General features: G+C 35.9%; 1 protein-coding gene across 7 annotated transcripts in view; it reads left to right on the forward strand.

Moving 5' to 3' along the window:
* The window catches only part of CAMKMT (calmodulin-lysine N-methyltransferase), a 405,436-nt gene that overhangs the window by 2,225 nt on the left and 376,326 nt on the right, over positions 1–26,885 (forward strand). For 5 of the 7 annotated variants that reach the window (XR_003143546.3, XM_049115495.1, XM_025465537.3 and 2 more), the window contains exons 2-3: positions 5,420–5,592; positions 16,487–16,551. Coding sequence is in view for 6 of the 7 variants with exons in the window: in XM_049115495.1 (XP_048971452.1) it covers positions 5,420–5,592; positions 16,487–16,551 (238 nt within the window). In the remaining variant the exon portion in view is untranslated. Of the gene's footprint in view, positions 1–3,481; positions 3,695–5,419; positions 5,593–16,486; positions 16,552–26,885 lie in introns of all 7 variants that reach the window. The other 2 variants (XM_035695924.2, XM_025465557.3) reach the window with 1 other exon arrangement.

A 26,885-nucleotide genomic window follows, 5' to 3' on the forward strand; every position in this document is an offset into this window, starting at 1 on the left:
CTCCCTGGTTTGAAAAGATGATATTTTATTGATCTGCATCCTCTGCACCTTGGACAGTGCCTGTCTAGTTGGTTTTTAGCACATGTCTTTAAGCATCATGGAAAGCCTGAGAGGAGGAACAGGTTTTTTTTATTTTTATTTTTATTTTTATTTTTATTTTTATTTTTATTTTTATTTTTTATTTTTGAGGAACAGGCTTTAAATGGCCCATAGTATCAGGTCCTCAGTGTATTGTATTAGTTAACTGTTAATGAGTAACAAGGAAGGCACATAGGGCAGATGAAAAAGCAGCAATGACCATGACACACATTCACAAACACCTACAGAATGAAATAATGTTGGGGCTCCTGGGTGGCTCAGTCAAGCATCTGCCTTGGGCTCAGGTCATAATCCTGGGACATCCTGGGATTGAGCCCTGCGTCAGGCTCTCTGCTCAGTGGGGAGTCTGCTTCTCCCTCTCCCTTTGGTGCTGCCCCTGCTTGTGTTCTCTCTGTTAAATAAATAAAACCTTTAAAAAGTAATATTACTGAGAGGTTTAAATCTTGGCTGAAGAATCTGATTAATGGAATATTTCATAGTATGATTTAAATTAAAAACAATGCCATATGTTTGAGACTATCAGTGTTGAAAGAGCATGATTTTTGTGCCTTTTCTTATCTCTGGTATTGAGCAAATTAACATTCCCTTATTTCCCTTCTGACGTAATGAGTATATAGCACAGAGGGTTATTTGAAGATTTAGTAAAGAGTATGATAAGACATGCGTTATTCTTACTTAGACATTTAGTATAATTTGCTGATGCGCAATCTAGGCCTGGAGTTGTCTTTGGTAAGATTTTTTTATGCATTGTATTTCTATTTTTATTTATTTTTTAAAATTAGTTTTAAAGGTAGAATTTAGTGATTCATCAGTTGCATGTAACAGCCAGTGCTCATTACATCAGGTGCCTTCCTTAATGCCCATCACCCAATTATCCCTTTCCCCCCACCCACCTATGCATTTTTTTTTTTAAGATTTATTTATTTATTCGTGAGAGACAGAGAGAGAGAGGCAGAGACCTAGGCAGAGGGAGAAGCAGGCTCCTCATAGGGAGCCCGATGTAGGACTTGATCCCGGATCCTGGGATCACGCCCTGAGCTGAAGGCAGATGCCCAACCGCTGAGCCACCCAGGCGTCCCTATGTATTGTATTTTTAAAATAGTTTGCCATTCAGACTTGTTTCTTCTTGCGTCAGTTTTGGTAGTTGTATTCTTCTAGGAACTTATCCATTTCATCTAGATTTTCATAATTTTATAATATTCCTTTGCTATTTTTTTAATGCCTGCTGGATCTATAGTGATCTCTTTACATCACATTGATATTTATATTTTCTCTTTTTTTTTCTTATTAGTGTCAAGGATTTGTCAGTTTATTAATCTTTTTTTTTAAAGATTTTATTTATTTATTCATGAAAGATACACACAGAGAGAGAAAGGCAGAGACACAGGCAGAGGGAGAAGCAGGCTCCATGCAGGGAGCCTGATGTGGGACTCGATCCCAGGACTGCAGGGTCACACCCTGAGCTGAAGGCAGACGCTCAACCATTGAACCACCCAGGCATCCCTATCTTTTCTAAGAACCAGCTTTTGGTATTTTAATCCTTCTAGCTATATTTTTGTTTTCTACATTATTAATTTATATTTTTGTTTTCTACATTATTAATTTCTACTTTTTAGGGAACTTAATTTGCTTCTCCCTGTAGTTTTCGCAATGGATGCTTAGCTTACTGATTTAGCCTTTCCACAGATTTCCCTCTAAGCATGAATTTATCTGCATTTCATATGTCTTGAAATATATATTTTTTAAATTTATTTTTATTTTTTAAAGATTTTATTTATTTATTCATGAGAGACAGAGAGAGACAAGGCAGAGGGAGAAACAGGCTCCATAGGGAGCCTGATGTGGACTAGATCCTGGAACCCAGAATCATGACCTGAGCCAAAGGCAGATGCTCAACCACTGTGCCACCCAGGTGCCCCCTGAAATGTATTTTTATTATTCAGTTCAAAATACTTTCAAATTTCCATTGTTTCCTTTTTTGTTTGTTTATAAGTTATTTAGAAGTATATTGCTGTATTTCCACAGATATTTGGTGTTTTAGGTATGTTTTTAGTTATTTTTCATTTGATTATAACTATTAGGATATTCTATATCTTTAAAAAAACTTTCCATTATGGAAAATGTCTAACATGTACAAAACTAGAGATAATAGTTAATAATCACTCAGATATCCATAAACTTCAAAAATTTTTAGCTCCTGTGACCAACTTTATCTCCATTCTCTTATTACAACTCCCACCTCAGATTATTTTGAAATAAATCTTAGATATATTTTTTCTATAGTTATTTCAGTACATATCTATATAAGATGACATTTAAAAAATAACTAAAATAGAGATGCCTGGGTGGCTCAGCAGTTAAGTGTCTGCCTCCAGCTCAGGGCGTGATCCTGGGATCCAGGATTGAGTCCCACATCGGGCTCCCTGCGAGGAGCCTGCCTCTCCTTCTGCCTATGTCTCTGCCTCTCTCTGCATCTCTCATGAATAAATAAATAAATCTTAAAAAAAAAACTAAAATACCATACCACACCCAAAGTAATTTCTTTCTTTCTTTCTTTCTTTCTTTCTTTCTTTCTTTCTTTCTTTCTTTCTTTCTTTCTTTCTTTCTTTCTTTTTTTTTTTTTTTTTAGATTTTATTTATTCATTAGAGACAGAGAGAGAGAGAGAGGCACAGGCACAGGCAGAGGGAGAAGCAGGCTCCATTTAGGGAGCCTGACGTGGGACTTGATCCCAGGACTCCAGGATCAGGCCCTGGGCCAAAGGCAGGTGCTAAACCGCTGGGCCACCCAGGGATCCCCCAAAGTAATTTCTTGATGCCATGAGGTAGCTGATCAGTTTCCAAATTTTCCCCATTTGTCTCAAAATTTTTCTTTACAATTTGATTATTTTGAAATATGCAACTCAGATGTAAACATTGTTATTAGTTGATAAGTTACTTAAGTCTTTTTTTAAGTACAGTTTTTATTAATTTAAGTGATCTCTGCACCTAATGTGGGGCATAACCCATGACCCCATGACCATGACCCCAAGATCAAGAATTGCTTGCTCTTCTGAGCTGACCAAGTGCCCTGTTTCATAAGTCTTTTTAATCTAAATGTTCTCTCTCTGTCTCTTTTACCTCTATTAGAGTTTCCCGTAATTTGAATTTTGCTAATTGTCCTTGATGATGTTTAATGTGTTCCTTCATGTCTTATTTTCTATTTCCTTTAAAGTTCCTATTTCCTAGATAGAGAGGCTTGATCAGATTCAGGTTTAATGTTTTTGGTTTGGTCTGGTTTGGTTGGTCAAGATGATGGTGAGTATGCTTTCATTAGTAGTCAAAGTTGTGTCTGGTTATTGCTCTTCTTCTTCTTCTTCTTCTTCTTCTTTTTTTTTTTTTCAAGATTTTATTTGTTTAAGAGAGAGTGAGACCAAGAGAGATCATTCATAGAGGGAGACGGAGAGGGAGAAACCGACTCACCCCTGAGCAGCAAGCCAGATGTGAGGCTGGATCCCAGGACCTGGATCAACCAACTGAGACACCCAGGCGCCCCTGGATATTTCTCTTCTTGGTGATATTTGTCTAGGTTCATGAATTCATGAGGAGGTTGAAAATGGTGATATTCTAATTGTGTTGTTTCTTCATTTATTTATTGTTATATTAGCATAAATACAAACTTCCCCTTATCATCTATTTGTATATTCTTAGTTATAGTTCATAAAAGACAGAAAAATACTTGATTCTCCTCTTTGTTTACTAATTTTCCGAATAATAAATTGGTTCTCTAGCATCCTTTAAAGATCATCAATGGGGCATTTTATTATTTTATTTTTTTTTAGGTCTTATTTATTTTTATTTGACATAAAGAGAGTGTGAGACAGTGAGCATAAGCAGGGGGCATGGCAGGCAGAGGGAGAGGGAGAAGCAGGCTCCCTGCTGACTAAGGAGCCCAATGCTAGACTCGATCCTAGGACATCGGGATCATGACCTGAGCAATGGGGCATTTAAAAAAAAAACAAAACCCTGATGAACTTGTGTTTTGATTCCATTACATTTATTTCCTTTGTTAGTGGTCACACTGTCCCATCTTTGGCCAATGGCCCTATTTAAATTGGCTTTGGAGTCCTTTTATTTTTTTAAATTTATTTTATTTATTAATTTTTAAAAGATTTTATTTATTTATTCATGAGAGACACAGAGAGAGGCAGAGACATAGGCAGGGGGAGAAGCAGGCTCCTCACAGGGATCCTGATGTGGGACTTGATCCCTAAACTAGGATCACTCCCTGAGCCAAAGGCAGACGTTCAACCACTGAGCCACCCAGGCATCCCTGGAGTCCTTTTAATATAGCCTTTAATTTTTTATGGCTTTCTTATTTTCTTGTATGCAGCATGTCCTAGGTTCATTTGTCCAATTTATGCCATTTCTCCAAGGGACCTTACTTTGTTTTAATAGAAAATGCTATTTAGAGGCAGCAATGTGGTCATTAAGTATGTTCATTGCTACTGGTTTGGTCATTGTTTCTAGAACTTTTAAGTGGTCAGATGCAGGAAACATATATTTTTAAAAATGTTTTAATAAGTAAAATAGCCATTATTTTCTTTATTCAGATTCAGAGCTGTAGAGTTTTTGCTTAATATCATTAATATTACAGCTATATTTGTTTCTCCAATACTTAAAAACCCAGTTTTCAATGACCCCCCCAACAAAACTACTCATTTATCTTAAAACAGACGCACATACATACACAGAATAATATACCTCCCCTTGCCTAGGTAGCAAGCTTTGACATTCTAAGTCCACAGGCTATAAAAGGTGTTGCTTATCTTTTTAGCTCTTTTTTTTGTGGAATCAGATCATTGTCCTCACAAGAAAAGTGATTACAAAAGCCAGGCTCACCTCTCTAGATTTATTTCCTTTTTAAAAGTTTTTAGACTGGTAAATCTTCACTAGCTCTCTACTTTGTTCTCTGCTACCTACAAATAATGTTTTAAGGTACTCTGTCCAGGGGTGTCTGGGTGGCTCAGTTGGTTAAGCATCGACTCTTGGTTTCGGCTTGGGTCATGATGTCAGGGTTCTGGGATCGAGCCCTGTGTCAGGCTTTGGGCTCAGCTTATCCCTCTTCCTTTGTTCCTCCCCCTGTTCTCTCTCTATCTCTCTCTACTCTCCTCCTCAAATAAATAATTTTCAAAATATATTAAAAAATATTCTGTCCATCTTCTCTAGTTCTCTAGTAAGAGGTTGGTCTGCATTATCTAATCTTCTATTATTGGTATTGTAAGTCCAACTTTGAATGCTGTGTTTATATAATGTAAACACAATATTTGGTTTTATTTCAAAGGTTCTGAAGCAAAAGCACCTGGATGATTGTCTGCGACATGTATCTGTAAGAAGATTTGAATCATTTAATCTGTTTTCAGTAACAGAAGCCAAAACAAGGGCAACTGAAGAGGAAGTTGGTGCATGGTTCCAATATACAAGTGTCTTCTATCCTGAGTACAGCATTTCTCTAAGGTAAACATCACTCCGGTGACGATTTTTTTAAAAGTATTTTTCTCTTGTAGAAGAAAAGCCGTCTAATAAGACTCTCATTATTCATTCTATTGAATTTGCAGGTAATCTTGATCAGAACTTGGGTTTTGTAGCATTGTGTTAGGAAATCCTGCTGCTTTAACTGGGTTTTGTTGTATTCTCAGAACTAAAGAAAAAAATTCTCAGGAATGTAGTGGTATTTGAGGACAAAGTGCCTTGCAAATCAAAAGGTTCTTTTAACCATTCTCTCATAGCATTTGACAAGAAACCAAGTTCTTTTTGAGACAAGGAAGGCTGAAAGTGAAAACAGAATTTTCCAAACTACTCTTGAAGTAGTAGTTATCTGAAAAGTCAAGCTTTAGGATTTTTTCCCATTCATGTTTTGTCACTTTCAGAATGGAATCTTAAGAATAGGAGGAAAAAATTCAGCTGAAAACACTGATTTTGTGAGAAGCATACAGAGTGTTCTGGCTTTAAAAATCATTAAAAAAAAAGAAAAAAGACAGGAGAGTTGCAAACTGAAGTAACAAGATACCATCTTTACTGAATTAATTTTCTCTCACAGTTATAGCCTAGCATGTTGCACTATTACCGTAGGTGTTTGATTTTATAACATCTGCCTTTTTTGACAAGATTTCACATTTTGAAAGGGAGGGAGGAGCACATTTACAGTAACTGTAAGAAGAGCAAAAAACATTTTAAGTGGAATGAGACTGAATAAGGTTTAGGTGAGGCAAGGAATAATTTTAAGAAAAAAAGTTTTCACAAAGGATGTCTATTTATAGTATATGTTTCTTGAACTATTTCAGTTTAAAATATCTAAGCTTTAGAAGACATCATAATAGCTTAAAATTTGGGATCTGGATAAAAATTGACAAGGGTGGGCAGGGAAGAACAATTAGGATCTGGTTTCATAATACTGCTTTGTTGGAAACTCCAAAAAGAAGATAAAAACCTAGGGATTTGTGTGAGCTTGCCTGATATTCATTATGAGATTCTAATTAGAATCTCACATTCTGATGGAGATAAATAGTTTTGTTCTTGGTTAGGAAGGGAAGAAAAATGCATTACTTGCTGACTATGTGCCTCGTACAGAGTGAGGTTCTTTGATATATGCTAACTCATGTAATCCTTACAGTACTCTACAAAATAGTAATGAAGATAATTAAACAATTGGGAGATAGGATCTCTAAGGAAATTAAAAAGAAGTCAGAACAGAGTGATCCAATAACAGTCTTCAGGTATAAAGTTCTAAAACTTACCCTCCAAATTCACTGGTGACAAGATGCAGTAAGTGTAAGATGTGCCAAGAATCATATCCTGACATCTTCAAGGTCCTGGTAAGGGTTAGCTAGAGAGAATGTGACATCATCTATTCATGGTTCTGTTGCAAGTGACCTTACTGTAGCAGGAACCCAGGTGCCAATGTAAACCGAAACTCCTTTCTAATGGCATGGTTCTTTGTGACATATCCATTTTTCAAAAAAATAAACACAAATCTGTCTATATAAATATGACATTGAATTCTAATTTACAGAGAGAAGACAAGTGACTAAGCTAGAACATTGGCTGCAATGGCTACCAAGATGTAATCTCTTTTTTCAAACTAGTTTATTTTTCTCCACGTTAGTAATGCAAAAATCACAGTAGCTTACATGTATTCTAGAGCTGGACGCTACCTTAGAATAATTTTGAAAAGATCAGGACCACATTGGTAAAGGCTGACCACTGAGTGACTACGATGTGACAAGCCCTATTGTGAGTGGTTTACAGGTATTAGCTTATTTAATCCACACAACACCTTATGTGGTAAATACTGTTATTATCCTCATTTCACAGATGAGCAAAATGAAACCCAGAGAGGTTAAATGACTTGATTGAGGTCACACAGCCAAGTTTACACCTCTAGTCAAACCCCAGTTGTCTGGTTCCACAGCCTGTACTTTTAAAAACTTTTATTTTGGAATGATTACAGACATTCAGGAAGTTGCAGAAATAGTACAAGGAGTTTGCATACCCTTCACCTAGCTATTTCCGTTGGTAAAATTTTATATAATGATACTCACTGTCTGTACTTTTAACTTCTACATATACTGGCTCTCCTGAGGCAATCGTGTATGCACTTATTCATTTTACAGATGAAGGGATTGAGGCCCAGATAAACTAAATTTCCTCATTGATTATTCTGAGCAATGTGTTTCTTACTCCATAATTCTGTTACCATATAGGAAATTGCTGAAATTACTACAATTGCTTAGGTTGGGGAAGATTTCCGCCAACAATAGTTCATTCCATTCCATTGCCAATTTTGTTCACCCTGATTTTTTTTTTTACCACTTTCTCTTGTTTTCTGTTATATGCCCAACATGGCTCTGCATTCTTGTTTCCTCAATATCTCATTACCAACTCTTTTCTCAACCTGCTTTCAAGACATTTATGTAGCTACTTCTATCATCTTCTTCAGTGTTTGAATTGTGAGCATTCTAAAGTTTAAAAAAAATTACTTGCAGTAGCTAAAAGTAGTGGTTTAGAAGGTAGTTTGGAATGGCGTACCATTATTTTCATCTACATTTTTTAAAGTTTGTTGAGTCAACACTATGGAATGATTGAAAAAAAATGATGAATAGTTTTAAATAAATTTAAATCAATAAATATTTAATGGCACCTTCTATATAGGTTAACAGAAAGAAACGTAAGATATATTATCCTCAAGGCTTTTTTTTTTTTTTTTTTTTTTTTTTTAAGATTTTATTTATCCACTCATGAGAGACACACAGAGAGGCAGAGACACAGGCAGAGGGAGAAGCAGGATCCACGCAGGGAGCCCAATGCAGGACTCAATCCCAGGACCCCAGGATCACGCCCTGGGCCAAAGGGTGCTAAACTGCTGAGCCACCCAGAGATCCCCTCCTCAAGGCTTTAAATATGTGAAAAGTTGAATAATAAAGATAATTAAGAAGGAAAAGTGAGCATCCATTCTCAGAACTCTCATTAGGCAGTGCATAACTAATTTCCAAAGGAGTGAAAGACTTCATACAAATTAGGCATTTAGAGATACGAGTGATACTTGTGAGGCCTTGACAGGCAGCGATTTAAATTGGATCTAGAAGTAGTTGGAACTTCTGAGGGAAAGGGAGAAGTCATTTCAGATGGGAGCAAAGGCACGAGAAAATATCCAAGGGGAAAACATACAAGGCAGAATCATAAGTGGTTCTCAAGAACCATCACGATCTCTAGGGGAATGGTAGTCAATATGTGTTATATGATGGCTCTGCTTCTGGGTTCTCATGAAAGGCTGAGCCTTTGGGATGTTTTGATCGTTACGGATTTTATATATATATATATATATATATATATTTATTTCACTTTCTCAGTTCTTATCGTCTGACATCACCTGCTCCAATTCAACAGGGGTGGTGCCTATCATGATTAATAATTGTTATCAGTACTTGCTAGTATTGTCCTTCTTAAAATTTCCCTACATATTAATTTCTGTCTTGTTAAAGTTTTATTAGGCTTGAAATGAGTTAAATAACTAGATGCTAAAAAAAAAAATAACTAGATGGCTTGTGAATTCAAAGTACATAGTTGTATCTTGTTTGTACTATTAAAAGGCGTGTAAGTGGTGGCCTAAATTAAAACTTGGACTATTATTTTTTGTCAGCCTTGTATGATGATACTTAAAATGAAGGAATAGCAGGGAGAAGTAGGCAAGTGGGAATAAAAAAAAAAAAAATGAGGGAACACACAATTTCCCGTGGTGACTTTTCATCAGCGGTAAAAGTCCGGACAAGGTAAAAGTTAGACAAAATCCCCAAGATGTGTTGTCTTTTCTGTGTATCTAAAGATAGTTGACAGTTTGTTCCTAAGCGAACCATTATAAGTTAGGAAATTAAAATCCAGGGTATGACTCCTACTTTATTCCTTGGGAAAGTCTTTTTGTCTTTTTGATACTTTATTTTTATTTCTTAGAACTTTATAGAAGAGGTTCTTGCAATTAAGTAGATGTTTGTATAGAGAACATCCAGGAGATGTTTATATTAAAATCTGCCCCCCCCATCTCGCTGTTTTGTAATCTACAGTTTGTTATAATCTTTTGTTGTAAACAGAGTTTACTATATTGATACTAGAAATTGTTTCCCACTCTCCATATTTCAACCCAATTTCAGCGTCATAGGAATTTGCATATTCTGGAAGCTTCAAATACTTACATTATATTTGGAACTATAGAAGTGCCTGAGTTATTCATTTATAAATGTGTATATGTCATAGGTGTAGACAAAGCTGAAAGGCCTGAACTCTCCTCCTTTCTTTGAATAAAACTACTGTTGCCATAGTAATTGCTGAATTTGAAGTCTAGTGCTTTTAACTTTTAGCTTGTCCTGGGAGCTTAGAATGGGCAAGAAGACATCAGGAATGACTTGTCTTGGACTGTGGTGCATCTTTCTAATACAACATATGCACTGCAGTGAGGTCATATATTCCTTCTGTAGGGAAAGGAAAACAAAATCTTCATCCACTGAATTTAGTATGTACTCTGTGAGAGCCCATGAAATAAGAACTAGCGATGGGAATGGTATGCTTGTGAAATTCAATGTATGGCAGATTATCATTACGTATGTGATAGATAATAAGTATTCATTTAAAGTTTGGCAAGGCTGGCATCCCAGGCACCCCAATAACTGGAAGTGTTTACCTCTTAGTACCCTTCACTTGTTTCACACCTCTCCAAGTCCTCTCCCCCCCATAAACAATAGTTTGTGTCCTATATCTGTGAATCTGGTTTTGTTTTGTTTTTTCATTTTTGATTTGCAGTCCCCCGATGACTAAAGATGTCCATCCTTTCATGTGCTTTCACTTATATGTGAAATTATACAGCATTTGTCTTCTCTCTGACATATCTTCTGTCTCACTCTTTAGCCATTTATTTTTGAAAGAGTTCCAAAATGTGTTGTATCTAGAACCGTTTTCAAATCTTTTCCTTCTATAAACCTCTCTTTTTTCTTCTGTAGCCTTTTAGGGCTCATTTTACACTCTGGCCCACTCTTTCTTTTTTTCTTCTTTTTTAGACTGAAATTCAATGGTTTTTGTATATTCATGTTGTGCAGTCGTCACCACTGCCTAATTCTAGAGATCTTTTTCACCCCAGGAAGAAACCCCATACCCGTTCATGGTGATTCCCCATCCTCTTCCTCCCCACCAAACCCTGGCAACCACTAATCTGCTTACACTCTGTATGAATTTACCTATTCTGGACATTCCATATAAATATAATCATGCAATATGTGGACTTTTATGTCTGGCTTCTTCAACTTAATGTTTTTGATTCTTCTGGGTTGTATCATTATCTCATTCCTTTTTATGGCTGAATAATATTCCATCGTATGGATAACACCACGTTTTGTTTATCCGTTTATCAATTGTGGACCTTTGGGTTGTTTCCACTTCCTGACTATTGTGAGTAATGTTACTATGAACATTCATATGAACATTCATATGCAAGTTTTTGTGTGACTGTGTAAGTTTTTAATTCTCTTAGGAATGAACCTAAGGGTGAAATTGCTGGGTCCCATGGTAAATCTTTGTTTAGCATTTTGAAGAATGGTCAAATTGTTTTGTACAATGGCTGCACCATTTTACATTCCTATCAAGAATATGTGAGGGTTCCAGTTTTTCTCCATGCTTGCCAGCACTTGTCATTTTTCCTTTATTATTATTTTTTGTTTTAGTCATTCTAGTGAGTATGAAGTGATATCTCACTGTGGTTTTGATTTGCAGTCCTCTGATGACTAATGATTTCCATTTTTTCATGTGCTTATTGGCCATTTGTATATCATCTTTGGAGAAATGTCTATTCAAGTGTTTTGCCCATTTTTAACTGGGTTTTCTTTTTGTTGTTGAATCATGAGAGCTCTTTATATATGCTGGATACTAGACCCAGTTATTTGCAAGTGTTTTCTCCCATTCTGTGGGTTGTTTTTTCACTTTAATGATAGTGTTCTTTGATAGACAAAAGTTTTTCATTTTCTTTTTTTTTTTTTTTTTTTGTTGTTAAATTTTTATTTATTTATGATAGTCACAGAGAGAGAGAGAGGCAGAGACATAGACAGAGGGAGAAGCAGACTCCATGCACCGGGAGCCTGATATGGGATTCGATCCCAGGTCTCCTGGGCCAAAGGCAGGTGCCAAACCGCTGCGCCACCCAGGGATCCCCCTTTTTTTTTTTTTTTTTTTTTAATAAAATCTTTTTTTTTTGTTGTTAAATTTTTATTTATTTATGATAGTCACAGAGAGAGAGAGAGAGGCAGAGACATAGACAGAGGGAGAAGCAGAGTTTTTCATTTTCATGATGTTCAGCTTATCTAGTTTTTCTTCTCTTTTTTTTGTGCTTTTGGTACTGTAGTTAGCTCTGGCTTATTTTTAACCTCTAGTTTCAGCCTCTTGATATCCTTAGACTTCAAACTTTTTATTTTTTTATTTTTTAAAAAATATTTTATTTATTCATGATAGACAGAGAGAGAGAGAGAGAGAGAGGCAGAGATAGAGGTAGAGGGAGAAGCAGGCCCCATGCAGGGAGCCTGACGTGGGACCCGATCCAGGGTCTCCAGGATCACGCCCTGGGCTGCAGGCGGCGCTAAACCGCTGCGCCACCCGGGCTGCCCCAACTTTTTATTTTTAAAAAGATTTTATTTATTTATTCATAAGAGACAGAAGGAGTGAGAAGCAGAGACATAGGGAGAAGGAGAAGCAGGCTCCATGCAGGAAGCCTGATGTGGGACTTGATTCCGGGACTCCAGGATCACACCCTGGGCTGAAGGCAGATGTTCAACTGCTGAGCCACCCAGGCATCCCGAGACTTCAAACTTCAAGCTCTGCCTCAGTGTCTTGCTCCCTAGTCCTCCTTACTCCATAGGCCATTCTTGGGAAAAACTCAAAAGTCTTCAGTTCTAGGATAGCTTAAAGTGCTTGTGAAAAAAATACTTCTATGCTACCAAATGATGATCACCATAGCATTAGCTAATACTACTATCATGTTACCATTTCTTTTTGTGGTGAGAACATTTATGATGGCTGTTGTTATTAAGGACTTAGGGAAATAGGTTAAAGCCTGGGGATTTAGGGAAAGATGAAGTGAACTTTTTATACCTTGATATGTTGGCAAAAAATTGTTATATAACATTAATTGGCAGTATAATGCTCAGATTGAAGTTTCAGGATCCCTTCCTTGTAAGTACCTTTCTGTCTAACCACACTGTCCAGGTAGGACCTATGTAAACTGTTGAAAAATTAAGGATAGACAAGATCTTATAGATTTGACACATTAATAAAGTAGATTACTCAGTGAACAAAAAAACATTAAGTTTGGGACAAATTAAAGGAAATGTGAAATAATCAGACTGAATCTTTGCCACATTGTGTGCATGAGAGTTTTCCTATAATTAGCATTAATTCTTATGCTATTGAAGTCAATGATTGCTGATATTATTCTTTCATGAGATGCCTTCTTTTAGGATTTCTAGACTTTATAAACTATTTTCATATTTTTTAAGTTATTTAGAGGTGTAGAGTTAGTTTTACACTTTCCCTACTTTCTATCCCATTTAGAAATGTCATAGGCTACACTCTGTTTTTTAGCTTTAACAAATCATGTTTTCAAGAATAGACAAGTTCTGCTTCAGTGATAACTCTGAGAAATCATACTTTTTATTTTGAATGATGCTTTTTAACTTTTAAGCAAGCATTTTACTTCAATTATCCCAGTTTCTGTTTTTTAGAAATATTTAACATTTTTCAAAATATATATTTAATTTCAAATTTTTATTTCACCCTAAATTGAGAAACTTTTAGGAATTTATCCTAAGGCAGTAATGAGAAATGGTTCAATGATGTTTCTGCGAGGATGTTCACTGTACATAGTACAAAACTGGACACAAACTAAAAATCCAACATAAAACATTGATTCAGTAAATTACGGTGTAGTCATTCATTGAACTGCTTGGCAGCCATTAAATTCATATTGCAAAATACTTGGTGATGTGGGAAACTGTTTATAATATCTTAAAACACAAATTGCAAATATGTGGACAATGTTCTCTAAGTTATTTAATCAAGGTATAAGCATGACATTAATTTGAATATTTATAAATATCAGTAGCTTTTGTCTCTGCATGATAGTATTAGGAGTATTTTTTTATTCTTGAAGGAACCATATATTTCTTTTATATTTACAAAAAAGATTTTTGAGTTCTGTGCCACATTGCTGATCATTTTAATAGCTTCATCTTGCATTTTATTTTTTTAAAGATTTATTTATTTATTTATTTATTATTTATTTGAGAGAGAGAGAAAGCACAAGCAGAGAGAGGGAGAAGCAGGCTCCCCGCTGAGCAGGGAGCCCAATGCGGGCCTCAATCCCAGGACCCTAGGATCATGACCAGAGTGGAAGGCAGACGCTTAACAGACAGAGCCACCCAGGTGGCCCACTTTATCTTGCATTTTAGATATTAAATACTTTATCCTTTTTTCACTCTTGTTCTCTTACATGTGTACTGTAGTTTTCCATGTTAAGGTAGATAACCTCATCTCTGTATAGAATCTTGTATTATTGGTAACTTATTGATAACATTGGTTTCTTAGATTATGGTACTGATGAGCCCAGTGCTTATTTGGCCAATGATGATGGCACATAACTTATTGCAATCTCACTTAGTGACTCTATCAAGGAACTGGGTCTGTATGATAGAAATAAAAAGTTCTTCTGCAAAGGGTTATTTATTTATTTTTTTTAGTTTTAGGTCTAGAAGTCTGAGATCAAGGTGTTACAGGTTTGGTTTCCTCTGAGGCCTCTCTCCTTGACTTGCAAGTGGCTGCTCTCTTCACATAGTTGTTCTCTGTGCAAATGCCCTACTGTCCCAACCTCCTTTTCTTATAAGGACACCAGTCATATTGGATTAAGCCTACCCTGATGACCTCATTTTGTCTTAATCCCCTATTTAAATAAGACCATTTCTCTAAATACATTCATATTCTGAGGTGCCAGGGGTTAGGGCTCAAGCATATGAATTTGGGAGAGGTACAATTCAGTTCACAACCATATATGTCATTTATGATAAATTTAATGACAAAGTGGTGTTGAAGTAAATTGTATTGTGAATTATTAACAGTTATTGTAAACTATTATAACATCCTCAAGATTTACAGCTGTAAATGAACTCTCCCCTTGTCGGGGAGAACAGAGGGGATTACAGATGTGTTAACAATTTTTGTTGTTGTTAGAGAGTGCGTAGTGGGGGCTTGGGGGACCCTAGAGGGAGGGAGAGAACCTTTTTTAAAAGTTAATATATAGGGCAGCCTTGCTGGCTCAGCAGTTTAGCACCACCTACGGCCCAGGGCCTAATCCTGGAGACCCGGGATTGAGTCCCATGTCGGGCTCCCTGCATGGAGCCTGCTTCTCCCTCTGCCTGTGTCTCTGCCTTTCTCTCTCTCTCTGTGTGTGTGCGTCTCTCATGAATAAATAAATAAAATCTTAAAAAAAATTATCATATAGTGTATTATTAGTTTCATGGGTAGAGTTCAGTGATTCGTTAATACCCAGTGCCCATTACATTATGTGCCCTCCTTAATGCCCATCATCCAGTTACCTCATCCCTCTCCCTAACTCCCATCCAGCAACCCTTAGTTTGCTTCCTATAGTTAAGAAGAGTCTCTTATGGTTTGGCTTATTTTATTTTTCCCTCCCTTCCCCTTTGATCCTTTTGTGTCTTAAATTCCACATATGAGTGAAATCATAAGATTGTTTTTCTCTAATTGACTTATTTCGCTTAGCATAACAGAGGGAGAGAATCTCAAGTAGGCTCCACACTCAGCGCAGAGCCTGACTCAGGGCTCAATCTCACAATCCTGATGTCATGACCCGAGCTGGCATTGAAAGTTGACACTTAACTGACTGAGCCACCAAGGTGCCCCAACAATTTTTTTTTTCAATTTTTTTTTTTTTTAAATCACCACTGGAAAAGTATTGCAAACCCTATGACCTATTGACATTTGGCCCATTTGAATATGAAGAATAGCATCTTTTATAAGTATTAATAAATAACAGTAATCAAATTCGATATATCAGGAGCTGTCAAGTGAATAGAGATTAGAATTAAAGGGAGTGGAATTAAGGTTAATGGGAAAAAGATACAAAACAATTTGTCCCCTGACATTTTGAACCCTCTAATTGTGGATTGTGCAGACCTGAAGGTGTTAGCTCTTTGTGACTGAAGTTCTGAATTTATTGGGCTGATATAGAGGAAATCTATTTATTGTTGAGTGTGGCTCTGGAGGTTGATGATTTATTTTTCTTTTGAGATTCTTCAAGGTAAGATTTTGTTTTGTTGTCTTTAATAATCTACCTTACCTTTAGATAGCTAAAACAATAACAATAAAAAGTATTTACTAATACTTTAAAATGCAGATTAACTATCAAGAATATCACTAAATATTCTGAGAAATGTATTCTGTTATTTCTTTTTCCTTCTCCCTCTAGTGGGCAGAAAATATTTTGAAAATATTACTAGTACTGGGTGGGTATATCACAGTATACAGTCTCAGCTTTTTAAAAAATTAATAAATGGGCAGCCCCGGTGGCCCACCGGTTTAGCACGGCCTTCAGCCCAGGACGTGATCCTGGAGACCCGAGATTGAGTCCCACGTTGGGCTCCCTGCATGGAACCTGCTTTTCCCTCTGCCTGTGTCTCTGCCTGTCTTTCTCTGTGTGTTTCTCATGAATAAATAAATTTCAAAAAAATCTTTAAAAAAATAAATAAAAATAAAAAATTAGTAAATGTTAATATTTCAGAATCATTAAAGAAAATGCTTTATTCCTTTATAGGCATAATAATGGATCTTTGAATGTTGAAGATGTTCTTACAAGCTTTGACAATACAGGAAATGTTTGTAAGTCATATATTCCTTTTGTGGAAATATTTTTGGTGTTTTTAAAAGTGAATTTATGATTAGTGCTTTTTTCACTAATATTTATTATGACAATGTGCATATGTATGTGTGTAATATAAACTCTTACTGTTTTTAGCTGTAAGATAAGCTTCATATAAGATGCACTTACGAAGTGGGATAAAGCTGTTTTTACATTTTGCATTTGTGTGTGTGAGTGTGTGTGTGCATGTGTGTGTGTGACAGAATGTAGGTCAGAGGGAGCATGGGACTCTCCAGCACTACCCCTTTTGTTTATTTCCATTTTGGCCTTCTCAGTTAGTTTAATAGATGGGCTGTGTCTGCTGTTTTGGGTACTTTCTTTTCCACTTCCTTCTGCTTCTCTTTTTCACAATGGAATAAAACCAGAACATTTGATTTCCTTGCTGTTAATACAGTGCCAGAGGTTTTTGTTTTATGCGGTATTATATTATAGAACACATTGTCTTTTCATCTAAGCTTCTGATTGTCATGATAGATTTCTCCATTCAGAGATCCATTTTAATAATTATCATGTCATATGATGAAAGAAATCAGCCAAGAATATCTTTATATCACTGTGTTAAACAATATATGACGATCAGAGCTGTGTATTTCTTCATGTGTATTGCATAAGATATTTCTTTTAAGATAGTGAATTATCAATGTAATATGGCCTTTTTGCTTTAATTTTTAATATGACATTTTTAAATGTAAAAATTGTACTCAAATGCTTTTTTTCTCAAAGAAAATTTCATAGCTGCAACTGTTCTCTGAACTAAAATAAATAACACTTTGCTAACAGTACTACTTTATCAGATGCCCTCTGATTTTAGATCTGCATAAAGCGATGTTCAGCAATACTCAGGCAACAATTTTGTTTTTATGCCCACATATAGCAAGCTTTTGATAATATATAAAAATATTTATATATTTTGTCACAGAAATCTATAAGTGTCCCAAAATCATCCAAAAATATTTAAATAATGTGAGTTTCTTTTTCATAGATAGTGACAAGTGTACCTTTTAGTTTCTACATGTTGGCACTTGCTGAATTCTTTCCCACCTAGGCTTATCTCATTTTTATTGGGGATTAGGGCAAAGGGTGCTAGTGGTGGTTGAGGAAACATTATCCTTTAGTTCTGGGGTAAGGTAAAATAACATTAAGTCAGGCTTATGCATATATGTTTTAGGAACATGATCCTAGAATGTAAATGTGGAATTTCTGATTTGGTAATGTAAAAATCAAGCGTTGTTCCCAGTGGCTCAGTATGAAATAGGGCCACTAGCTGGCAGCATTATGTAAAATAAAAATACTTTCCTAAAGGTCTGTGCTACTATTTTATACATGAATAACTATCTTATCCTTCCCTGACATTTTTTCTCATCAACTTGTTCCACACCACCTTCATCTACCCCTAGTGGTTGCATTGACAAACGGAGGAATTGCATGGAAAGGGTATTTTTTCACTGATGTATTGTTTGGTGAAAAGGTTTGAGTCTTTGGAATGAGACTTATCTACATTTGATTCTTGGCTCTGAAATTCATCTTGAGCAATTTATATTATGTCAGTTTATATCAGTTTATGTTATGTCTTAGAACTGGATAGAATATATAGAAAATGTATTAACATATACTGTATTCCTCATAGTTGACACTCAGTAAATGGAAGCTATTTATTAATTATTACTGGTGATGAGTACCTTTAAAATGTCTTTCCTTCTTTTTCTAATAATGAAGATAATATTATTAAGGGTTGTTCTCATGTTTTAAAATAAGCTATTTTGATTGAACTAATAAGGCAGGAAAAAAAATAGATCAAATTACCAAAATAGTAATTTATTAAAATGTCTTGTCACAGATGTTGTGTTAAAAACCTGAATATGGTGGGATGCCTGGGTGGCTTAGTGGTTGAGCATCTGCCTTCAGCCCAGAGCATGATCCTGGGGTCCTGGGGAGTCCCACATCAGGTTTCCTGCATGGAGCCTGCTTCTCTCTCTGCCTGTGTCTCTGCCCCTCTCTCTCTCTCTGTGTCTCTCATGAATAAATAAAATCTTGAAAAGCAAAAAACAAAACAAAAAAACCTGAATATGGTGGCAAAAATGAGACCTATTAAAACATGTTTGGTGTAACTATTATACTATCCTCTTATTTTAAGAGAAAAATCTATACTAATACTTTAATTACTGATAAATTGGTAGAATCATGTTACAATAGAGTAAATATTGATTATAACTTTTATATAATCTTTGCCAAGGCTTAAAGTGATCAGTGACCGCAAAAGTGATTTATTGCCTGCTGCCTCAAATGTTTGATTTTATGCTAATAGTAGGTTGAGTTTGTGACTAGAAACCCAGCAGAGGGCGCCACAATCATAATTCTGTCTTACAGTCCAATATAATTGGAATAAATATTGAATAATAACCATAACTTTTCATCATGTAAACATATGAAGATGTGTGCTTAAAAGTTTCCATTTGATTACTTTTTGTATGTTTAATATATTCAGCAGTTCAAAACATGGATTTTCCTGAGTTGTTTTTGAGTTAATTGTTCAAGTATCAGTTTAATTTTTGTACTTCTAGCTTTAAATAAAAGAATACTTTGGTCTTGTTAGTCTTGAGAGAGAGCAAGAATTCTTTATAAGAATATCTATTCCTAAATCACCACAGTGGTAGTGCACTAATGACACACTGAAAGATATTTAAATGAGGAAAAAGTTTGATACTCTGAGAAAACCGATAGAATTATTCATTTGTTTCAAGAATAGTTTCCAGGTTAATATAACTTCATGAAAATAGAAGAAATAACTAAAATATTGTATAGTTACAAAAGCCTGATATGTATATATGTACAAAACACATATGTATGTGCATATATATAAAATATATTCGCAGTTTAATAGAACCATTAATCTCAATTTAATTTTTAAAACAAAGTAATGATTTTATTCATTGTAAATTTTCAAAGATGAGAGGATCAGTCTTAGTTCCTGAATTTGTTCTGTAACCAAAAAGATATAGAAAATCTTTAATTTGAGGTAGTAAATGAAACCTTTAAATAGTTTCTTATTTCTTGGTATATTAGAAAAGAAAATATTTTGTATATTTACTGTTATTATTTAGAAGCATTTTTTGGGAGCAGCCCTGGTAGCTCAGTGGTTTAGCGCCGCCCTCAGCCCAGGGTGCGATCCTGGAGGCCTGGGATCGAGTCCCATGTTGGGCTACCTGCATGGAGCCTGCTTCCCCCTCTGCCTGTGTCTCTGCCTCTCTCTCTGTCTCTCATCAATAAATAAATAAAATCTTAAAAAAAAAAAAAAATTTTTATTTTATTTATTTATTTATTTTTTTAACGTTATGACCTGTAAAGTGTTTTAGATTTTTGAGTTTTGTTTTCAGAGTTTGAATTCCTTCAAATGTTGTAGGAAGAAATTAAAAATGAATCTTATGCAATCATTTTGGCACCATGATTCACTGCTCTGTATATTTGCTATTGTGGAAAACACATTTGGAAAGCCACACTCCCGTTTTTGCTTACCTCTATTTAGGAATAGGTATGCATATTTCATTCTTTGGGTTCTACTACTTGAGAATCTATTTCCTTTTCAAATATCAAAGCTGCTCTATGGAGAGGTTATGTCTGCTATTGGTTCATCATGCCTGAAAGAGAAGCCATCACACTACCTAGGGAAAAGTGTAGGATGGCATCCTTTACCTCAAACGAAGTGCTGGCCACTTTTTTCATGTAACATGTCACTTTAATATGTTGGGTAATAAGAGTACTCTGCAAGCGCTGGAGCAGATCACTTGCTTCTGTTTTCCCTGTGGACAGAGTCTCCTTTCTAGCAAGTTCCTAACCTCTAATCAAAGAAGCCTCACTATGCTGTGTCTCTTTCAAATCTGCTTTCTCTTTCTCTAAAGCCATCTCCTTTACCGAAATGAATTTTTTAAAAATGTGATTTTCTCCAAAGCTTAGTTGATTCAAATATGGTTGTCATAGTACATAATGTAACTATTTGGTATTTGCAAAACCTCATCAGTACTTGGGGTTATAATAGCTTCATTTGGACTTTTTTCGCACATCATCCTTCATTTGACAGCTTGAGCAGATGAGATAATACTTTATATAATTTATTTTGCACAATATATGCAATATATATGTATAAGCCTTTAAAGGATAGGAAGTCAACAATACTATCTCACTGCAGTAACCTAGTATGAATCAGGATCCCTGGCTAACACTGCAGCTTACATTTGAGGAATGTATTAGAAAGACTCCTTCTGCATTCTTTGAAAAAAAAATTTTTTTTCTCCTGGCTGAGCTACATGACATGGTGGTTGTTATTCTCATAGTCTCTTGGAGAAATTTGTGGACTCTCTGCCTTTTATATATTCTTACATATGACAGTGTTAATTCTTTTCCCCTCCATGAATCCTGAACTGGACTTTTAAGGCACACAGCTACAGTCTCCTGCTTCTAGATCCTTCCTAGTGTCTGATAGTAGGACTTGTTTTATGATGTATCCAAAATGGATCTCTTTCGGTTTAGTAATAGTTACTACCTAAGGAAATACTTTTTTTTTTTAAGATTTTATTTATTCATTTGAGACAGAGAGGTACCGAGAGAGAGAACATGAACAGAGGGAGGGGCAGAGGGAAAGGGAGAAGCAGACTCCCTGCTGAGTAGGGAGCTTCGTGTGGGACTCTATCCCAGGACCCTGGGATCATGACCTGAGGCGAAGGCAGATGCTTAACCATCTGAGCCACCCAGGTGTGCCCCCTAAGGAAATATTCTTATTAGAAAATGAAAATATTTTGTATTTTTACCTACATTTGGGAAACCAAGAGGAGGCAACCATTTCTCAAAAAATATAGTCCAAATTTTTAGTTTTTGTTTCATTGTTACTGCGTTACATAGTTAGACCTGTAATATTGGTAGAATTATCAAAGCTTCAGGAACATCAGCTTAGATTTTAGGGTTTTTTTCATCATTCAAATAGAATCATATCTATGCATATGTGTTTATGTATGTGTATAGGTGTATAATATGTATATACATATCCATGTGTATGTAGATATCCATGTGGATATATGGAATATATACTTGGTAAGGTACTTTGATTAAAAAATGAGAAATTTGGGCTTCTATAGGTAATTGCTCTATTTTTAACTTAGTGGGTTCATGTAAAGATCATGGAATATGAGGTTCAGGTTTTAGTTCTGCCATTTACTAGCTATTTAGGTGAGTCATTGAATAAATCTTAACTCCTTATGATTGAATAAGAAACAATAACTTCTAGTGTGGTAAACATAATGTTAGATAACATGAGAGCACTGTGTAAGTTATGTGTATATTAGTATTAATATCATCTATCTCGTTCTTGAACCTTTTCAATATATTTGATATTGGAAAATAACAAAAGATAGGAAGCATTTTTGGTGTGTGCTCTCGTGTTTTAATATTTTTACATTATTTTGTTGTGTGAAAACATGGTGCAAAGCTACATAATTAAAACAGTGTCAGTGCAGAAATGTACATATAAAGCAATATTTTAGAATATAGGGTTCAGAAAGACATAAATATATGTGATTTATCATATGATGAAGATGAAATTTCAGTAGGAGAGGAAAGAGTGGATTCTTCAACAAATGGTATCTGGAACCATTGATTAGAAATTTGGAAAAAACAAAACAATCTCTCCTTTTTGTTATGTACCAATATAAATTTAAGTTGTGTTAAATATTTAATAAAAATCCTCCTAGATATTTTAGATGAATAATTTTATAATAAAATAAAGAAAGTCAGGATGCCTGGGTGGCTCAGCAGTTGGGCATCTGCCTTTGGTTCAGGACATGATCCTGGGGTCCAGGGATCAAGTCCCACATTGGGCTCTCTGCATGGAGCCTGCTTCTCCCTCTGCCTATGTGTCTGCCTCTCTCTCTGTGCCTCTCATAAATAAATAAAATCTTTTTAAAAAATTAAAATAAAAAATTAAGGAAAGTTCTTTTAAGTGTGACCCAAATCCCATGAATTTAAAGGTGAATATACTGATTAAATAAAAAATTTAAAAGCATCAAATAAGTTGGAAGACAAATGGCAAACTGCTTATTATTAGTGACATATATACAGATAAAGATGTATTTTCTTTTCTTTTTTTAAAGATTTTATTTATTCAGGGCAGCCCTGGTGGCTCAGTGGTTTGGCATCGCCTTCAGCCCAGGGTGTGATCCTGGAGACCCAGGATTGAATCCCACGTCTGGCTCCCCGCATGGAGCCTGTTTCTCCCTCTGCCTGTGTGTCTCTGCCTCTCTCTCTCTCTCTCTCTCTCTCTGTATCTCTCATGAATAAATAAAATCTTAAAAAAAAAAGATTTTATTTATTCATGAGAGAGACAGATCGAGGCAGAGACACAGGCAGAGGGAGGGAGACAAATGAGATAATACTCTATACAATTTATTTCGCACAATATATGCATTTGGAATAGGTATGCATATTTCAAGGAGTCCAGTGTGGGACCTGATCCCAGATCCCAGATCCCAGGATCATGCCCTGAGCCAAAAATAGATGCTCAACCACTGAGCCACCCACGTGTCTCAAGATGTATGTTCTTTTTTTTTTAAATTTATTATTAATTTCGGGATCCCTGGGTGGCGCAGCGGTTTGGCACCTGCCTTTGGCCCAGGGCGCGATCCTGAAGGCCCGGGATCGAATCCCACGTCGGGCTCCCGGTGCATGGAGCCTGCTTCTCCTCTCTGCCCCTCTCTCTCTCTCTCTCTCTCTCTCATAAATAAATAAAAATTTAAAAAAAATAAATTTATTATTAATTTATTAATAAATTAATTTATTTAAATTATGATAGTCACAGAGAGAGAGAGAGAGAGGCAGAGACATAGGCAGAGGGAGAAGCAGGCTCCATGCACCGGGAGCCCGACGTGGGATTCGATCCCGGATCTCCAGGATCACGCCCTGGGCCAAAGGCAGGCGCCAAACCGCTGTGCCACCCAGGGATCCCAAGATGTATGTTCTTAAAAAGCTACAATTCTATAGGAGAAAGACAAAACATGGCCAAAAAATTAGGACAAGTTATTTCACAAAAGAAAATCAATGCTCTACAAACACATCAAATGATTATTTTACTAGGAATGAAGTAATGAAGTGCAATTAAAACAGTGAGGTGGGGCAGCCCGGGTGGCTCAGCGGTTTGGTGCTGCCTTCAGCCCAGGGCCTGATTCTGGAGACCCGGGATCGGGTCCCGCATTGGGCTCCCTGGATGGAGCCTGCTTCTCCCTCTGCCTGTGTCTGCCTCTCTCTCACTCTGTGTCTCTCATGAATAAATAAATAAAATCTTAAAAGAACAAAAAAGGATCTTATTTATCTATTCATGAGAGAGAGAGAGAGAGAGAGAATGGCAGAGACACAGGCAGAGGGGGGAAGCAGGCTCCATGCAGGGAGCCCGATGCGGGACGCGATCCCAGGACTCCAGGATCATGCCCTAGGCCAAAGGCAGGTGCTAAACCACTGAGCCACCCAGGGATCGCAGATAAATAAAATCTTTATTTTTTTTATTTTTATTTTTTTAAAATAAAATCTTAAAAAAAACAGTGAGGTAATAATTTTTGTTCATCAAAAAGTCAAAGATGAGTGAGGATAGGTAATCACTGAATTATAGGAAATGGATCTTTTCAACTACTGTTGATTGGAGGGTAAATGATTCTACTTTCAGAGGTGATCTGGCAATACTTTTCATAATTTGAAGTATCTATATCATTTTGACTAATAATTCTTTTCTGAAAACTAATGAAACCACTATACAAAGCTGGAATGTAAAAAAATTCATTGTAGCACAAAGAACAACTGGAAAAAACATGAATCTTTAATTTTAGGTGACTGACTATGGATAACCATGTACATGGAGTATTCCTTAGCTGTTCAAGATCTCTAAATCATATCAAGTTAAACAATTACTTTAGGAAATATGATCTTATTTCTATAAAATACATAGATATCTATTATGTATTATGCATGTACATACATACATGCATAGAACTGTGTCTTAATGTTCATCATGTTTTGTAGGGGTGTTGGGGTTATGGATGATTTCTCCTTTATACTTTCCAGCATCATTTGATTTCTTTATGGCACATTATTAGTTTTATAACTGGAATAAGCAATGTTCCTCTTGTTTTTGAAAAAAAAAAGAGATACTCTTTAACTTCCAGATTATTAATTTTTTTGAGTGAAAGCTGTGATAAAATCTCAAATCGCTAAGGACAGCACTGTGGAAAAAAAGGAGTAATTCATTTTACCAGTGAAAAAATATAAAATATTTTGTTTTAAAATAGCATTTTTCTCCAAGGAGCTCACAACATGTTAGATGTTAATGTATTAATCTTCCAATACTCTTATGAGATAAGAGATCAGAGATCAAATCATTCTAGTCCCATATTAGGTTGGGGGAGTATAAAGAGGCTTAAGAGCTCAGTCAGTGGTAGAATATTGAGCTTGGGCATAGATAATTTATAAGTCTTGTTAAAAAATAAATTTATGTTTTAGTGCATCATACATTTATTATGTGGGGATGGTCAGTGGCTCTGAGACTATCATAGGCTTCAGTATCAGTGGGGAGCTAGTGGTTTGATCACTGGCACTGGATTTGGCTCTTTGCACTTCTTGAGAATCACAATGTACACGTAGTATGTGGTCTTTGTGAAAAAAACTTCTGGAGCATAGATAAGAAAAGATTTCTAAAGCCTAGCTAAGTTTCCAGGTGTTAGTTTTCCTAGCCATGTACCTCCACGTATCTGAATTCCTAGTTCCATAGTTGTCAGGGCACTTTTTCTTTTTGACACAGTATTGGGTAAGCATGTCCCTAAGTCATAAACAGAGTCCTACTCATTTTTTACTATTATTTACCAGGGAGGGTCATTTAGAACTCCCTTCATTTTAATTCACTTTTAAAATTTTTATTTGATTGAAAAATGGGCAGAGGATCTGAAGAGACATTTTTCCTTTTTTTTTTTTTTAAAGATTTTATTTCTTCATGAGAGACACAGGCAGAGGGAGAAGCAGGCTCCATGCAGGGAGTTCGATATGAGACTAGATTCTGGGACCCCAGGATCATGCCCTGAGCCAAAGGCAGACACTCAACCGCTGAGCCACCCAGGCGTCCCTGAATAGACGTTTTTCCAAAGAAGATACACAGATGGCCAAAGACACATGAACAGATGCTCAATGTCACTAATCATCAGGGAAATCAAATCAAAACCACAACAAGATAATATCTTATGCCTGTCAAAATGGCTACAATCAAAAAGACAAGAAAATAACAAGTGTTGACAAGAATGTGGAGATAGGGATGTCTCAGTGGCTCAGTGGTTGTGTGCCTTCAGCTCAGGTCATGATCCTAGGGTCCTGGGATTAAGTCCCATATCAGGCTCCCCACAGGGAGCCTGCTTCTCCTTCTGCCTATGTCTCTGCCTCTCTCTCTCTCTATGTCTCTCATGAATAAATAAATAAATCTTAAGAAAAAAAAAGAATGTGGAGATAAAGGGACCCTCGTGCACTGTTGGTGGGAACGTAAACTGGTATAGCCACTGTGGAAAACAGTATAGAGGTTCCTCAAAAAATTAAAAATAGAAATGCCATATGATCTAATAATTACACTACTCGATATTTACCCAAAGAAAATGAAAACACTAATTTGAAAAGCTATTGGCACCCCTGTGTTTATTACAGCATTATTTACAATAGGTAAGATATGGAAGCAACCCAAGTGTCTATTGTTAGATGAATGGATAAGGAAAATGTGATATATGTACACAATGAAATATTATGCAGCCATAAGAAAAGATGAGATTTTGCCACATGTGACAGCATGAATGGGCCTAGAGCATATTATACTAAGTGAAATTAGTCAGATCAAGAAAGACAAATGACATATGATTTCACTCACACAGAATCTAAAAACCAAAACAAATGAATAAACAAACAAAAAGCAGAATCAGACATAGAAATACATAGAACAAATTTGTGGTTGTCAGAGGGATGGGTGGGGAGGAGCTGGGCAAATTGGGTAAAGGGAGGTGGGAGATTCAGGCTTCTAGTTACAGCATAGGGAATATAGTCAATGATATTGTAATAATGTGTATGGTGGCAGATGGTAACTACATTTGTAGTTAGCATAGCATAACATATGTTGAACCACTATTGTACACCTGAAACTAATACAACATTTTGTATCAACTATTTAAAAACTTCTTTGTCTGAAATATAAAATTATAGAGCTTGAATGATTCTCTTTGATAATAGGAGGTGCTGC

Source organism: Canis lupus, chromosome 10 (assembly GCF_003254725.2).
Source record: "Canis lupus dingo isolate Sandy chromosome 10, ASM325472v2, whole genome shotgun sequence".
In the NCBI taxonomy this organism is placed as follows: Eukaryota; Metazoa; Chordata; class Mammalia; order Carnivora; family Canidae; genus Canis; species Canis lupus.